Source organism: Eleginops maclovinus, chromosome 21 (genome assembly GCF_036324505.1).
Source record: "Eleginops maclovinus isolate JMC-PN-2008 ecotype Puerto Natales chromosome 21, JC_Emac_rtc_rv5, whole genome shotgun sequence".
Taxonomy (NCBI): Eukaryota; Metazoa; Chordata; class Actinopteri; order Perciformes; family Eleginopidae; genus Eleginops; species Eleginops maclovinus.
The window spans coordinates 7,038,037-7,056,285 of NC_086369.1; the positions used below are offsets into that span (position 1 = coordinate 7,038,037).

Genomic DNA, 18,249 nt, shown 5'->3' on the forward strand with positions numbered 1-18,249 from the left:
TCAATCATTTAAATAAATGTATTCATTTAAATGTCTGGATCAAGACGATGTTGACAATTTGAGAGCCTATTCTGACATTTTCAAAAAGTTTTGTTTGCCAGTTTTGTTCGTACCAAAACAAAAGTTTAATATGAAGTAAAACCTAAAAAAACTGGTTACATTTGTTAAGCCTGAACCAGAAAAGGATTGCCTGGATGGCAGGTGGTCGATTATTAAAATTGTAGCAGATTGAAAAAATCGCTAAAATAAATAAATCAAATGTTTAATTTCAGTTCTAATTAAATGATGTTGAACCCTCTCTTCCAACCATGCAAGCTCAACAGAGAAAGCTGATTGTTTAATAATATATTAATTCTAATTTATTTAGATTCTAGGGCAATTTTTTGATAAGAAAGCCTCCAGTGCGAGAAAAATGGTTAAAAAAACGGAATGGAAAGTTTGCTGTAAAATCTCTCTCTCAATCCCTGCAGCAAAACAATCATTATAACCTGTTGATAACTGTTTTTTAAATGAGTCCAAAAATCGTTTAAACTTTAAATGTCACAAAACAGAGACACATGCCAATCAAAATTCCCCAGAGGACACTTGTTACTCATGTTATGTCACCGAAACAGTCCAAAAACCCAGAGGACAAACCGCAGATCTTCATATTTGAATCGCTGCAATCATCAAATGCCACATTTACAAAATAAATAATATCAAAAAGTGTTGATTTTTGTCTGTCGAATAACCATTTGATGAAACATCCGAGGGGAACGCCCTAAATATGAAGGTGCTAGCACATGCACTGTCCTGCGTGAATAGAGGTTAAATGTGAAATGACTGGTGACTGATGTTCAGTGAATCATCAGCTCCTCTGCTCTGTGGTAACTTCTGCTCCGGCTCTCCTTTTACCCCTCCCTCCCTCCCCACTGCAGAGCATCATCATCATTACCAGTGCATTCCTTCCCCCTTAACAACCCTCTGCAATTACATCTAATCGTTACACCTCTGTCCTGCAGTTCCTCTCTTTTTAAAGAATAATGTAAGCCATTATTTGACTTCTCTGTATAAACATGGCTGACATGGAAATAGTAATTCCCCCTTATTGAAGTCACAATCTGATGCTGTTTGTTGTTTCGTTCTCTGGCTGTAAGTCTGGGCATTATGTAGGCTCACAGTCAGCTTGTATGTAAACTTCATAGCTCAGTCAGAATGATGTTTGGCCGAAACCCAAAAGTTAGATTGGCAAAAGTCAGCCGAGGTGTTTCCATATGTGCTGTGTTAGCAAACAAAGTGTCGACCTTGGCACGCTGTCCTGGCTCTCTTCGTTTTCCCAGCTGGGGAGAGAAAATCCCTCCAAGGTTTCACAATTAAAATCCTCTCACAACCTCCGCTTTTGGCTTTATCCTGGGTTGTTAGATTTACCAGACAAATCTGCTTCTTTGAGGGGATGTTTAGCAAAAAGCTGCCAAACAGAGAACTCCCCACGGGGGTGTTTGACCTCCCATTTTGGCTCAGAGTCTGTATGGAAGCCTTGTCATGCTATGTGATGCTCTAACTGCTCATACAAGACAGCCCCACCGAAGGGCCTTTTGGACATGAGTTTGACTTCACAGATGACAGGCTTCAGATGTGCTGGCTGTACTCACGCTGGGAAACAGACCAGACAAAGAGGCGTTGATGCAAAGTTTAGGAGTGTGGGATTGTTCTGTCTCGACAAATCATGCCAAACACAGTGAGAAAACAAAAGACTTGCAGCTTGAGAAGGCTCAAGAGTGAAACCAGGTGACTGGAAGTTTACTGGTCCAAATCTAGCCCTACAGCAGTGCCTTCAGGGGTTTTGGCTGTCCACTGGGTCACAAGTGGGGTCATGGGATGAAGAATGAATACAATAAATCTGACCAGGCTCACTATTTTTGGTACCAACGGTGTGTTAAGCTCGAGAATTGTTATTTTAACGTAGATTAAACAGTCCGAACAGCTGTTTCAGGACATAATGATGCAACCAAACCATGCATTGTCTCAATGATACACACAGATAATCACATTTACAGGCTCTTAAAGCGTCTAGGTTTCTGTATTCAACTAAAACAACCTGTTCAGGATCCTTCTGTAAGGAAGTTATTTCAGGAAAACAGAAAAAAAATGAAGCTGAAGCCAACAGGCAGGTTGAGAAGAAAGTAGGCGCAGCAGAAAAAAAAAGCACACTTCAGCACTTGCACTACTTCATAATAAAATAGCTCCTGGAACACACTGAGCATAACACATCGTTCAGATCTGCTCTCTTGGGGGAGCGTCGGTAATTTATAGTGTGAGCGTCAAGCAGGGCTTTCCAGAGTCCCAACGTTTTCCCTGTAAAAATATCAGAAGGAGAAATGTTCATGTCCTCATCAGCCTGTCGTCACCTGTTAGCGCCTCCCAACCATTGAGATAAATCCTCCTGCTCAGTAAGGGTTCAAATGTCTTTAACAGACGAGTGTTTCGTAGTTCGTAATCCCACGGAACAAGGATTTCTAATTCCTGAACTACTGTAAAGACAAGATTATCTCAGCTGTCAGCGAGGAATGAATTTTAATAAGACCTCATGGCATGTCTTCTTTCATTATTATGTCTAGTTCTGGTTTATGAAATGACACGCCAGTAAAACAAACGCACCATGGGAACTGAGTACTTTTCAGTGTGTGGTATCTCAGAGGAGCAGCAAGAAAATACCTTTGGCAAAACATTTCTTAAAATAATATGCAGTTAAACTATCATTAACCATGATAGTGGTCAGGCTCACCACACATGTACACAGACACATTGCTATGTTGGGTGTGTTTGTCTAGTAGTAGTGCGCTTTCCCCATGTTGTGTCTAAGTGCCCTACTACGCCCTCACGACATGCTATGCAGCTTTTTTTGTTTGTCTGTGCGTTTGTGCCTAGCTGGCATTTTATTGAGCACATCACCCGAGGCCAATCTGCCAAATCGCTGAAAAGGCTATTTTCTTTTTTCATGTGTTAAAGAAGTGAAACCGCTGTTTAAATTCCATATGTACCGACATGTTTTTGCTCCCTTTCTAGTCTCTTCTTACCTCACCCGGTGTGTCTGGTGGAGAGTTGCGTATAAAGTTACGAAATTCCCTTCCTGGTGCATCCATTGGCTGTGCCACTAGACTGAGCGATGTATGCCCCTTCTGGTGATGTTGTGTCTATTCCGTAAAACCAAACTCAACACTCTCCCCGATGCAGCATTTAAATCAGCATTAGGCTGGGTCAAATAAGTTCACCGCGGGTACAATCTAATTTCAGATCTGTCATTCAATAGCTCTAAAAAGCTGTGCACAAATCAGTGTCAATAAAAAGAAATTGCCTGCACTCTTATCTCCGTTTTACAGTTTTATTGTCCAAGCTCAGTCAAATGAGACCCAACAAACACACAGAGAACAATACACAATGGAGAAGGAGTCATTGCTCAGAACACACCTGCTGTTGATGGAAGACAATGAATGTTATTTTAGAAGTTCACTAGGTTCAGCCTGAAAAATCTTAAAGTCCCCTTCTCCAAATGTGTCTTTCTTTCAGCGTGGCCCTTTCTAGATGCTTCATCCAGTCTGAAAGGATGCACTGAGTTTAAAGGCAAACAAAAGTAGTCCATTTGGGATGTTAAGCAGAGTAATAAGCTGTGTTTTACATAACTAGATCATCTCTCGGGCATCCAGGATGCGATCCCAAACCGTTACAATGTGTTCTCGAGTGACACGACATCACATCATCAGATTCCTGGGTGTTGAAGCCCAAACAATCACATTAGCTGACTCTGTGTCCCATTTTTAGATCTTGAATAAAGTGCAGCTCGAACCAAAAAGGCAACATTCTGGATAAAGAAGAAATAAATCACAAATATTTAGGCTTTTGTTGCTCCTAACAACACAACAAAGATCTGTCATTGTGGCAACCACTGCGCTGACTCACTCGTATCCGAAAAAGGGAAGAGCTCTTTCTGTCCAAAGTAAGGTCGGCTTTATTCGTTTTTTTCCTGTGGATGATGATGATGGTGTTGGCAGCGATATATGACCTAGATCCTAACCCTAGTTGTGATGATGGGTGACTCTTCTCTGGGTGTTGGGGAACAATTATAATGAGTGAGGAAGGACAAAGGATTCAGAAGAAGAATTGAGTGGAAGGAAGAGCTGCTAGTGAGTAAAACATGAGAAAGAATCATGAAGAAAGACCCGTTAAATCCTAAAAGCCTGTAGTTGATAGGTAAGCCAAACACCAGAGCCAAAACTGCTCAATGTTCTGGAAAAAAAACACCCACAGGCCTCAAACATATGGGTGAAAACATGTGAATCATCCACCTCTTAGTTAATGCTTCTGTCTCTTTCCACCAAACTGTTGGACCATTAGGATCAAGTAAACACCTTTTTAGTGCCAGTTGAAGTAAAGAAGAAACTATGGCTATGAAGTTGCTATTGGAGCTCCCCATTGGGTCAGTTGAAAGGAATCAGATATTTTTATTGGCCAGCGTTGCGCTCTTGACTGGGTGCAACCGTTTCACTGTGGTGTCAAACTCTGAGAACACTCCTCCTGCATGTCTATTTTCTCGGCATACAGGAAGGAGATTAACTCACACCATGCTGTCTTCTCACTTCCCCCCCTATGCCAGCTGCGATGATCTTTGTCCGCATATTTCTCTCTGATAAGTGGAGTGCGTTCAGCCAAGCCCAGATGGTTACTAAGTTTAGCTACGAAATTAGCATATATATATATAAATGATAAAAACAGCTCTTTTTTTAAGGTGGTTTCATTGGTTTCTAGTTTCCTCTTTTTGAGTTTTGGCTAAAAAACACGTCTTCCCCTTCATTTTGTTATGATAGAAGTTCCTATTAATGAAACAGTCTTTAAAGATGTGTTTGTTTTGGGGTCACGATGAGGTGAACTGAGGTTAAAGCTCTAATTCAGAGGTAGAAACAGAGGTAAAAACAGACGTAAAATCAGAATTACTCCCCTGAAATTGGAAACAAAAAACTGTGCTGTTTCTAAAGCGTCTTTACTTTAATTTTGGAATCATCTCGGAGCTTCGGAATCAAATTATCAGCTCAAATCCAACCACAATGGAGACCTTACACTCTTGTTTCATGTGCTGCTAAAATGGAAAATGTGTTCATTGGTTTGCTCGCTTCATTGGGAAAACGATGTCACTGCACTTTTTTTTATATTAAGAGATTCTGGCAGCTCAGGTTCAAAAACATCATCCCTCTTAAATCAATCCGACACAACATGGCATTGGATACGAACAGATGTATCCCGTTTGTATGGGAAATCTCTTTTGGGAGCAATTATGTACGAGCAACTTTCTCCTGTTAATAAAATGTTGATCCTCTTTTTGTTTCTGTCATTTAGAACAATCCACTTTCTTATATCCTGTAGGAGGTAAAACCGGATTTGCATCATTTGCTCTCAGGCCTACAATAGCATAAATGTCACAATTTAAAATTAGACTTGATATTGTCCAGAGAGGCCCTACAGGACAACCCATAAATCCAGCAGTGTTGCCGATTCCCCTTACTCTGGACTGAGTGATACTTGAAGGCTATACAGTGGAGCAGAGACAGAGCTCAGTGCAGTTCCAGATCTCTGTGGCATGAAAGGAATCCTCTGTTGGCGCTGGTCGCCGACTCCTCCCCCCCCTCCCCTGTGAGAGACCATCGTTTTACTGGTCAGACATTGCAGCCTTTCATCTCTCAGAGGAAGGGGCAGCTGCTCCTGTGCTGCTCTCCGCTCATGGGAGTACAGTGGCTTAAGCTTCTCAGAAGTGAGGATTTGCTGCTTTTTCTCTTGTTTTTAAAAGTTGAATATCTCTGGATCTGGGATGTCAGACAAAACAAATCAGCTTGGTTATGGAACACTTAAAATCAAACGATAAAACCTAACGATTCGTGAGATACAACATGCAACGTCACATCGTTGAGCCGTAAACAGCATTCTTCGTGAATGAAACCTTGACTACAAACTTTTAGACTTCAGTTTATATTATTATTCTGAGCCAGTAGTGTTCAAGGTTGGCCAATGCATCTTTTCAGGTATTGTTATAAAGGGGACTGGCTAATTAACGGAACCTTGGTGCAATTTCAGTAAGAAAACACTTTGCTTTCCAGGAGCATAAATAATGCATCATAATTTGGCCCTAGCATTTTGAAAAAAGGAAGATGAAAGAGCCCTTTATTATTAATAGACATCTTGGAGGATTTGCGTTTAATACACAATTAATGCAGGGTTCCTTTCAGTCAAATTTCTTCTAAAATCTAGAGTCGGTGGTCCTTTAACTCTTTCCTTCTTTGATGTCACAGATAGATGTTCAGAAACACATGCTTCATTCATTATTGCATTCAGACCACAATCGATTTCATTAGTGTCCAGTGTAATGGCTGTTGTAAAAAGATTAAGAACTCAGTGATGAAAAGCACAGCCTCATGATTGAATTAGATCTTTTTAAGATGCCGTATGGCGACTTTATTGAATCCCGGAGGACCTTGTTGTGCCGTACCATCCGTCACATCTTCCTGTCATCTTTACAGACGGTGGACATCCATAAAGAGAAAGTGGCCAGGCGGGAGATCGGGATCCTGACCACCAACAAGAACACTTCGAGGACCCATAAGATCATAGCGCCGGCTAATATGGAGCGGCCAGTCAGGTACATCAGGAAGCCTGTTGACTACAATGTACTGGATGACGTCGGCCATGGTGTCAAGGTGAGCCTTCTTTCTATGTTCTCCACTTTTAGATCTGCTACCTCATCAGATTTTCAGCTTTTGTTCTTCCACTATGTCTAATTGTCTTTCTCCCCCCCTCCGCTCTTCCTTATGGAGGTTTTACTGGTTTTCTGGCTCCATCTCCTGTGCTTTCATCTTCAGAAAGCACTCCTCCTGACCCTACAGGAATATGTTTCGGTGTGGGTTGGTGGGAACTGGTCGGGGGTGGAGATGAACAAAAAAAAAAGAGATTACATCATGTAGCTTTCAGATAAACAGCCCTATTCTTAGAATGATCTGTAAACGGCGAGCGGAGGACAGATTTGTGAGATGTTTTTAAAGGCACTTAGGCCTCGGGCCGACCTCGTAATCTCGTTCTCTAGTTTCTCTTAGCCGAGGAATGATGTTAGAATTAGATTTGTAGTTTATTTTCACATCTAAAAGGCTTTGGGAGAAGCTGATTTTGATGTGATAAACTCTTGATAATCCAAGTGTGACATTTGTACTCCCTCTCTGCCATTAGAGCTCACTTTAGGGGTCACTGGGTCATCCTTATGGTGTGGTAATGACATCATTTCCTGATGGCCAAAGGCATTTTTGCGACCTCTCTCCCCTCCCCCTCTGAGCGTTCTCTCGCCCATCAATCAGACAATCAATTGAAGCTCTCAGACAGATCTAGTTAGAGGTCCGGCATTACCGTACCGTCGCGTTACGGGCATTGAAAAGGCAGGATAAAACAACCATTGGGTCAATCTCAATTTACTGTGTGCTGTCATGGTGGGAGGGGGTGATGGTGAATGGGGTGTAAAAGATTTGATTTGTGTTTCCCATTAAAGGGACCATGTTTACACTGCTTATTTATGTTCACATTGTACTCAAAAGTGTTTACAGACACTTTAATAACAGAACTTTTGCTTATTTTATAAAAGAAAGAGTTGAAATTTAGAGAAATGTATTAGTTCCCTCTTTTCTTTTACGTCTTTATGCTAAATCTGAAGCTAGAAGAGGGATTTTAAGTTGCATAAAGCCTGAAATCATTAAGATATGGCTAGCCTGGCTCAGTCCAAAGTTCCAACCGCAATTCAAAATAACTATTATTACCCCAACCTTTCTTAAGCTTGGCTCCCACATCTGGATTATTGTACGTTTTTTAATTTCGGGTTTGTTTGCCATCGTTGTTTTATTTTTTGGTTTTGCCTATATAAGCATGTGCGGGTAGAGGAGGGAAGGAGTGGGGAATATAGAGAGTCGTGTGACACTAAAATGCAAATCAAATTTTGCCTATTATTGTACACTATGATGAAAGAGAGTTTGAGAGTTTTAAAAACGTTCACATAAAACAATGTATTCATTAGTCTTCATGAAATACTTCAATCAACAGATGATGTAGTGTTGCAGCTACTCGTACGCCTTTTTATGATATTGAATGGTCTATATATCATTTATATGCTCACAGGGCAAAAAGCAGGCAGAATCCCAGTGAGGCCTGTGTGACTCATCCACATTCCTGACTCTACTGTGCTAGAATAAACAAAAGAGCGTCTAAAAAATCAGGATACCGATACGTCATCGCTCAATAGTGTCAAATTACCGAAACCATCGTGCTTCATGGCTGCTTTCAGATGTTTGATGCATCTATTAAAAGAACATTGCATATTACGCTGGGCCTAATCCCAGTGGGTTCTTTATTCTACAATGTTTCATTTGGTTGTGGCAGGGAACACACACACACAGATACACACGAGCTCATGCACATCACTCACCTCCTTTCATCTGTGCATGTCACAGCCTGAAGAGCCGATCAATATTTCACATCGATACTTCATATTAATTCAAATAGTATACCATGATGGCTGCTGTCAGATAACCCCGGCTTGTATAGAATATCTATAGCCACGGTTTACTTACTGACCAGGGGTCGATACTTTAATGGGAGTTTAAATCATGCCCATTGCCTCCAGTTAACTGTGAAGCGCTTTGCATGTGCCTGGGTGTTTACACTGGCCTAAATGTTGAATTGGTTTTACGGCCTCACACAGTGTTTGTACAGTTAAACACCAATGCGTGAGCTCTAGTGCAGAGAAAAGACAATAAAGTGCTCGCATACATTATTTATGTACTCGGATCCCAATAAAGAGAGATGAATTGACAGAATAGAGACTTTCATCTAATCTTCTCTGAGCGTCATATCAATAATAAATGAAATCTCATAGCTGACAGATAGGGACGTTTTCGCACCCTGACAGTGACGTGATGTTTTAGCTTCAACACCAACGATTATATTAATTCTTCCAGTCAGCTGATGTTTAATCTAGTCAGCAGGGATGATGTCAGGTGTTGGATTGTATTGCTTTGACATGTTTTGTCCTTTATGAGTTTAAAAGGTTAGTTGAAAAGGAGTCGGAAAAATAGTTCAGCAGAGAGCAGAAAATGATTCCAATTACGATCAGATAGTCATTTTTACACACAAAAGCACTGTAACAGCGGATGGTTACCTTCACTGTAGCTCTGCTTTTTCTTGTTTCTCCGCTTACAGCTGTCAATAAATTCCCCAAATGACTTTTATCTTGTTCTTTAGACGCCTGTAAGCACTAACTGAAGGGACAAATACATAGTGGTTATTTCATACCATGTTAAATATAATAATTTTGGATCAGATTTATGTTTAGTTTCCAAGAAAAAATGGGTACAGATCATATTCAAATGTAATTACGATGGGCAGCGTTTGGCGAAAAGGGTTTACACTTCTGAAAACCAAGGAAAAAAAAGTATTTTATTTTCAACCTACTAACTGATTGATGACACAATAATAACATAGTTTATGAGCTGAAGGCAAGTGTTAGGTTACACAAAAAAATGTCAATATTAGCATTAGCAAGCAAGAAGCTAGTCGTTTGCATACACACTCGTCATCTTTTTCAGACTTCTTTTGGGATGTGTACTTATCAACAAACTCTCAAAAGCTCAGGGGGTGTTTCCCTTTAAGTGAGTGTTGAGTTGCTAATCACACATCTTTGACAGACTGCATTGCTGTAGATTTTCACCCCAGCTCAGCAGGCTAAGCCCTTTTAGGACTTGATAATGACCCTAATCTGATCCGCAGTCTGTCCCATAATTCAACTTTGAAATAATTCAAGCATTTCCACGCCGTCGGTCTGCTTTGGCCAGCAGAACAGATACAGCATTAGCCTGGGAAAGATAAGAGAATGCTGTAGTAGGCTTTTGCATTCCTAGTATGACCCAGATTGACAATTGAATCTCGTCTAGCTCTGATAACCCGGGGAGAGTGAAATTTTGAATGAGAAATTTACCATTCACAGCTTTTTTTCTTTTTCTTTTTAAAGACACAGAAAGCTCTCTTCATGCTGACCTATGCCAGGAATGTGCTTTTGGTTTCATCTTCACGCTGTCTCTCGTGCTCTTGTGATGCTACAATGCTTTCTGCAAAGGCCACTAGGGAGGCTGCATTATAGATGAGCCACTTGACTCTGCAGTCGTCAAACCCCACTGTTATGTGGCTCTATATTCTCTTTGACAACAGCCCGACGGAGTACAAAGGTGTTTTTAATCACTGCGGGTGGTATGACGATATGAAATTTCAATCCAAACCTGAATTTGTATGAACCAAATGAATATGAATGCCCAGTAGACTTAAAATCTGTAAAAAAAATATGCAACAGACCTTAGATAAATTCTTCCTTTTACTGTGTTTTACTTAGGCACAATAGCTTTGCCATCAAATCTCTGTGATTTGCTTCTAGTCTGGGTGTGGTACTGTATGTCTGAGGCAAAAGAGCAGCTGGCAGGAGCGGGTAGAATGACTTCTAACCGCTGACCTGCCCGGGCCTTGCGAAATGTTTACTCAGTGTAAATACCACGAGGAAATCATTTTTTTGCTCGCTTGTACTCTGACTCCTACTGCTTCGTTTGGACATGGCCATTTTGACATACCCTCTTTCTGTCTCTTTCTCCTGTGTTTTTTTCTCCTTCGCCTTCATAAGTGGCTAAAAGCCAAGGTAAGTCCGGTTGTCACATGACCCATTTTTACTAGAATGTATTATTGATAGATCCCACTCCAACTCCCTTTCACAACAAACCCCTGTACGTGTAATTATGACTGTCTTTTCCCACGTTATTCCCTTTAACAGACTAGTCCTCTTCTCCCAGAACACCCTGCCTGTCACCGTACCAACTGTTGTCTTTCACATGTTGTGTAGTTGTCCATAAATGTTCTCTAGATTAATCAAAATCATTATAGGCTACCCAGAAACTCTTTATCCTTAAGTGTGTAATGAAGTGTTACAGAACAATTAGGCGTAATTTGAAATCCAGATGTTGTAAAAGCTTTGGTTATTTGTTGTTTTGCAAGCAGCCTTGTTGAAACACTAGAGGTTTCTAACCTGCAATCAGCAGAAAGAGTTAATCATCAGCCAAGGCGGCATTACATAACTCTTACCAACTAAAATATACATCTGTGTGTCGAAGAGTCTTAATCTGGGCAGCCTATAACGTTTGATTTCTGTCGCACAAGTGCCTGAAGTCATTTGTCTGTTTTCTTCTTGCCACAGCAACATGGAAACAATCAGACTATCAGGGGAGGAACTCTATCGAGGACCAATCCGCCCACGCAGAAGCCACCGAGCCCTCCCATGTCAGGGCGTGGCACGCTCGGGTAAGGATTTCATTTGAAAGGAAGGCTAATCCTCTAATTATAAAACACTGAACATCAAAAATGGATGTTTTGGGAGCCACACAAGAACAGTTTAAGTACATTTATTTTAGATTATTTTTCGGGGCATTTGTGCTTTTTTTATGAATGAATGAATGTTTGGTGAAGGGTAACATTAAAGGACACACTGAGCTAAAATGGCGTGGTCGTGATGTGGTTTTGGCTTGGACACACATCTGAGATGACAAATTCATGCGAGTGAAGCCAGAGAAAGGGACTCAAAAGGCAAAAAAAAAAATCTTGGAACTTTGTTTTGTGACAGTGTCAGGCCTCACATGCTGATGAAGCCTGTCATGGTCTGAAGCACAGTGATCAGATATTAATTCCCAGGGTAAACTGTGACTCACATCCAGCCTTTAGCTCACTGCATCCAGCTGGGTAAACTGATAGCATGGATTACAGTCTACTGAACACGGCCTCGCAGTTTTGATAGCAGATTTGAGTTATGATCATTTCTTTCCTTGAGTCATCATATGCCTTTTACCCCGCTACAGACGCAACACATCCTACAAGACCCTGGAGCCGGTGAAGCCGCCCACAGTGCCCAACGACTACATGACCAGCCCCGCTCGACTGAGCAACCAGCAAGGCCAGCAGCACAGCCCCGGACGCACGGCATCGCTCAACCAGAGGCAGCGCACACACAGGTAGATAAGACCAAGACGAAAACTATGTCTACAGGCTTTATAGTTGAAAAACTGAAAAGTAATTAAAGTCCAAAATAATAGCCAGCCCCTCATCCAAACGTCATCATGATTATATTATTAAAAAAAACACTTCTACAGTCACTTACCAAACATTATAGTCACAGTTCTACAATTGCTGTCAATGCATTCCTGATTAATGGTTACAGAAATATATTGTCTTTCTTTTATACCATTAATGATTGTTAGGTGCCATCATGGCCCGTTGCAAGCTTTAATTTCCTTCTATTTTCAAACATTTTACAGCCATAAATGGATCGATCGAATAAAAAATACAGCCCCGGAAAACATTAGAGACCACTCCAATTGTTTCTGAAATCTGTATCTCTACATGTACGGCAGCCATTCCAGTGTCTGCTGAATTCCAACACAGAGAAAAATTGTCAGTAGTTTATAGAATACAGTAAAAATCAAATCAATTATTGAACTCAAACACATACCTATAAATAATAAAACAAGAGATAATAATAATGCTCAAGTGGTCTCTTAATTTTGTTCACAGCTGTATAGTATAGGTAAGGGGTTAGCTACAGTACAACATACACACACACACTACTTAAGGTCAAGTCAGGTTTATTTGAATAAGATAAAACTCTACGAGGAAATTACAAGCTCAATGCAAAAAAGTTAAGCAAATACAAAGCACACAGAAAGTGGTTTTGAAATTGCAATTTAGATAAACTAACTGACAGTATATCTCCAATATGTTAAAGATAGCTACGCCACAAAGTACTGATAATACACAATGACAGCGTTACTGTAAAGAGGGAGGTTGGCTCCTTCAGGGAAGCTCCAAACTGTATTCTAGAAAACATGCTTTCATTTGGTTAAAGAGATACTGCTCAACAGTTTTGGGGGATGTTGTTGTTTAGCCCTGTTTGCAAGTGTCGCACACTAATACATGCCTTAGGAAAGACCTGTATTATGTATTCGGTATGGTCTGATGTCATGGCACACACCAATATTAGCTTGGCTATCTTTGCTCAATTGTAAAGTGCCTATAGGATCAGATAACATCGTCATGCTCCCTTAGGAATCTAGGAATTTAGTCAAAATATAGTCAGTGAAAGAGGATGGGGGCGCGCTGTGTCTATTTGGAGGCCTCAGACTTTAAAAACCCTTCTTTGGAGAAACACAATACACCAATGAGATGTATAATAGCCTCTCAAAGCAGCACTATTCACCAGAGGTGGGATCAAGTCACTGTTTGGCAAGTCACAAGTCAGTCCCAAGTCTTAGCAGTCAAGTCCCAAGTAAAGACAGAGAAGGGCAAGTCGAGTCCAAGTCCGAGTCACATCAAAGCCAAGTCGAGTCCAAGTCCCGATCTTTTTCAAGTCCTGAACAAGTCATCATGTACTCTTCACTTAATATTGCAATTATTAGACTATCGATCATCATTTTAACATATCAATCTAATCTACAGTCTAATTTTGTAAGTACAGATTGAAATATGTTCAATGTTTCTGTATTGAAATCTTTTAAGATATACACATGCGCCCTAAGACCTTCAAAGTATCTTAGAGAAGAAGTGAGAGTGAATATTGGGTTTGAATTGTATTAGCACAGAAGGCACCAATGTGACCATAAAGTTAGCAAAGTGTGTGTCAGTGTTAATTTTGGCAGCTATTTTAGATTTAGTCTTAGTCTTTGGACGAAAATGGTTATTAGTTTTAGTCCTTTTTATCCTTCATAGTTTTAGTCTAGTTTTAGTCGACGACAAGTCCAAACGTTTTAGTCCAAATGTTTTCCTCTCTATAAACTAATTCAGTTAGGCAAATACAGGTATCTGAAATTGGAATCAAGGTGACAGTATTAAGTGTTGAAATGTGTAAAGCAACATTTCACCCTCTTAACACTGTAATATCGTGTGTTCTGCTATAAGGGTCATGCAGAGGCAGAGCGCCTATCCTTTTAAGCGAGAGAGAGACATGCAGACCGGACGGACAGCTCTCGACTAGGCTTCCCTTCTGCGGCGGAATTGCATATTCTCCGTAGGTTAAATCCCTGATCCAATCCGAAAAGGCCAAAATCCGCCACATGATTGCATCGCTCGCGCTTGCCTGCCGGCTCCCGCACTTTACGGTCTTCGGGGCTTCGCCAATTCGTATTGCAGGGAAGGATGTCCATGAGGAAATTTAGTTTTTGACTCGAGACATGTCAAGTCATTACAAGTAAAAGAGGCAAAGTCCGAGTCAAGTCTCGAGTTAATAGTATTCAAGTCCAAGTCGAGTCGCAAGTCATGCCGAATTTGATCAAGTCAAGTCTGAAGTCATTAAAATCATGACTCCAGTCCAAGTCATGTGACTCGAGTCCACATGTCTGCTATTTACTATAAGCCTATAATAAGTTAAAAAGTCTCGAGCAAGTGGCATAATATTAGAGTAAGTATTGGCCTCATGACATCAGACCAATGGGAAGCCAGATACTGTTGCCATGATGAAGTTAGAGATTACACCACTAACTTTATGAAGAAAGAACTCTTAAATCCTGCAAGTGGAATGTTAATCCACATAGCTTTTACCTGCGAGTAAGACTTGTGTGCTTTTTTGTGAGTAAGGACTTCATTTGGATAGGTGTGAGTGGTATTAATGTTCCAGCTACCCCTCTCAAACGAATGCTTATGTGTTTAAAAGCATCTCTCAAAAATTGAAACACAGTTCCCCTCCATGTCAACTACCTCAAATCTCTTCTCTTAGCTCAGCTGTTTAGAGCGCTTATGTACCTCTTCCTCCTCTACACTAAATCCAGCATTTGTGTGACAAGGCCCGAAGGGTTTCTCACCACTGCCTGAATCACTTTGATATTAATATCTGTAAAAGCCTCTGATATAAAGTGCTGTTTCAAAAAACTACAGTATGGAAACCCCTTGAACATGGCTCTTGCAGTCTCCCCGCAGGGAAGGAGGGCAGCGCGTTCATGAAATTTGAGTTACGAGTCAGCCTCATTAGCTAAAAAGCCTGTAATGCTGACTGTGACGCTCCATAAATATCACATATTTTCTTTTCCTTTCCCTCGCCTCAACTTCTGTTACTTGTGTGTTTGCAAAAAGTAGTTATTCCACTTTGTATTGATGTCCCTTTGACAAACGGATGCTGTCCTCGGGAGTCGTGCCCAGATAATATTGCTGCCGCATCACTATTTGATTACACAGGCTTAAAGTCAGCTTTGCTTATTCAGCTCATCTGTCTCTGCCATCCTCAGCTGAGACCTAAATTCAATATCTGCCCGTTCCTACGGTTATTATCTAATATCTTCCTGTGGAGAAGATTACAGCGGCTTATGCAGGTATCATTGTTTGGAGAAAACATGCTCATTACACGGTAATAACATTTTGTTACTGGGACTTAAACTATACAAACTAGACAGCATGCATTTAAGATGGTGTCTGACTCTATGGGTTTAGTATACATGAAAATGGTTATAAATATTCACTTTAACTCCATTTTCTTGTCATTTCACTTCTCTTTCCAAATAAAACCAACTCTCTATTCCAGGGCGCGGAGGAAATTAATAAAATCCATTCACAATACTTTAATCCAGTGCTAAACTGTAAAACAACACCCACTTGAACATATTTTCTGCTTTATAATTTGAGTGCAAACTAAAAAGGTGAGGCCTTTTCGGAACTCATAACCATGCATGCATATTAAGCCCAATGTTGTCTTTTTACACTTTCAATTGCATGCATTTGTCAAATTGTTCAGGTACAGGTACAGGTCCGGACCTGTACCTGTACCTGAACAATTGACAAATTAACATGTGTTCAAAAACTTACCCTTAATGTTGAACATGGACGCAATGATCGTTCCATACTCATGTGGAGTTGTCTCAATCTGGCGGCGTAAATGTTTTGCTATGTTAGATGTTCCACCGCTGCACTGAATGGTGGCATTACAGAGGTTGCACCTTGCGTTCTGCCCCCTGAAAGCTTTGTTACGTGATGCCAGACCTTACTGGTCTTCCCAAGGGGCATGACAAACAAATTCACTCCGCGCAGTCCGCGGCCCTCAACTTACGTGGCAAAATTACACAAAGCAACAAAGGCCGCCAATGCCAGCAAAGCAAAAATGGCTGACCTGCTTTTGATTCTTTATGACTAATCAGAACGCTGGATCAGCCAAGCTCTCGCAATGTCTCGTGAGACTGTGGCGAGAGGATCTCAAATCAAAGATGGCTCTGATTTCAAGTTTCATTTTACGTCTTTTCCGGTGCAAAATGTTTGTCTTTGTGGTAGGATTTACGCATCTTCAGTCGCAAAATAAGCACATACTTGGTGTAAATTTATATCGGTACAGTACCGGTACTTCATGATCCGGTATTTTGGACCTGTACCGAATCGATTTTCACGGTACAGTACCGGTAGGATAAACATAAGCTACCTGTTCTCTGATGAACACCTTTGCTCATTTCATTGTGCAAATAAACATTACGTTATAGATCAATGGAAAATAAATGTCTTCATTTAGAGACTCCAAAATATTAAATACAGCTTTTTTTTTTTAGGGTTATACACATTATTTGAGTACTGAAAGGACTGTATTTTGCACACTGAGTAACCTCGCCTTGCTGAACCCATACACATGACGTTATTTTATGGCGTAACTATCACTTTTAATCAGTTTACCTTGAATTGTGAAGCATCTCATATAACATCCACAAGCTTAGAACTTTTTCTTTTAGCAACATAGTTGAACACTTCGCCCTAGATGGTCAGTCTCAAAATATTTAGTCTGAATTTGGCACACAGTAACAGCTCATTTATCATCATAAGATTATTGTGGTAGATTACAGAAACCCTCATTCAGCTCTTCGTGTGCTCCAGGTTATTTAAAGCCTTGATAACAATCTTCACTTTTCTTATCAAAAATATTTCATTTTTTTCTTCTTAGATTGCGCTCCAGGCTCATTTGTAAGTCTATTCTTTCCGCTAATGTCGAGTCATATCATTTCAAAATTCACATTCAAACTTTTACTGTGAACTGTGTCTTTTCCCTCATCGGCTCCAGGGCCTTTTGTAACATGTGAGCTAGTGAGCTTAGAACTTTGTAAAGCCTTTCTGCGAGTTAGTTGATTTCCAAACTGCTCACTATGTTGAGTAGTGGCTGAATGAGACAGGAAGGTGCTTTTCTTTCACAGCGAGCATGCCTGAAACAAAAGCGAAAGCCGGGAAAAAGATAAATGGGTTAGCGAAGGAACCGCTAACTTATAGAGGGATTAGAATGGATGAATCCAAAGAACCAGATGGGGGAATGAAGTACGGGGGGAATGAAGTACGGCGTTCACTTGAAAAGAGGAATGACATTATGTTGTTTAGCCTTTATCCCCAAAGAGACTTGGCTCCCACTGACACCAACAACCTTCAGAGGGGTAACCCCTGCTGGCTGCGCCTGCAGAGCCCCAGGGCCTGACTGACATGGATCAGAGAGGAGAGGGGGATGATGGGAAAAGGGGATAAAGAAGAGATGTTGGGGGAGGTGACGTGGAAGCGGGTGCAGAGAGGCGGAAGGAATCAGAGGAGACAGGGGTGAGGGGGAATCACTTTACAGGCGATGAGGGGGATGAGAGGAAGAGGTCGAGGGATGGTTAGGGGTGAGAGGTGGGGAGAAGGATCAGTCGAAAACCAGGGATGAAAGAGGGAGGAGAGGTGGGGCTGCAGCAGAAATGAGGATCAAGGCCAGAGAGAGAGAGAGTGAGAGTGTGGGGGGGGTAGTCATCATTGATCTCAGCGCCTCGGGGTCAAACACAGGGTGAACCGCACTTATACAGGCCGCTGGAGAGCTGACATACATGTTGCATTCACATGTCCTATATCCCGGGGGGGGGGGGGGGGGGGAGATTTATGAATGAGAGTATTATGATAAACAAAATGTCTCGTCATGATATTGATATTATTTTCCTTGATGATTAATGTACCTTCCTGTATTATAGATTAAGTCAATAATACACTGATAAATTCCCCATCACCGACCCCAAACTGACACCTCATTAATACTTTTTCGTTAGTTTTTGCCCAAGAAATAAACCAAAGTCTACAAGTGAACTGTTGACAATGATGAAACGCAGATAGTTTGATGTTTTTTTGATGAATAATTGAACC

At 40.9% G+C, this 18,249-nt stretch overlaps 1 protein-coding gene across 10 annotated transcripts in view; it reads left to right on the forward strand.

Moving 5' to 3' along the window:
- The window catches only part of abi1a (abl-interactor 1a), a 46,123-nt gene that overhangs the window by 17,128 nt on the left and 10,746 nt on the right, over positions 1 to 18,249 (forward strand). For 6 of the 10 annotated variants that reach the window (XM_063912546.1, XM_063912548.1, XM_063912552.1 and 3 more), the window contains exons 3-6: positions 6,543 to 6,719; positions 10,721 to 10,735; positions 11,288 to 11,391; positions 11,943 to 12,095. In XM_063912546.1, coding sequence (XP_063768616.1) covers positions 6,543 to 6,719; positions 10,721 to 10,735; positions 11,288 to 11,391; positions 11,943 to 12,095 — 449 coding nt within the window. The remainder of the gene's footprint in view (positions 1 to 6,542; positions 6,720 to 10,720; positions 10,736 to 11,287; positions 11,392 to 11,942; positions 12,096 to 18,249) is intronic. The other 4 variants (XM_063912547.1, XM_063912551.1, XM_063912556.1 and 1 more) reach the window with 1 other exon arrangement.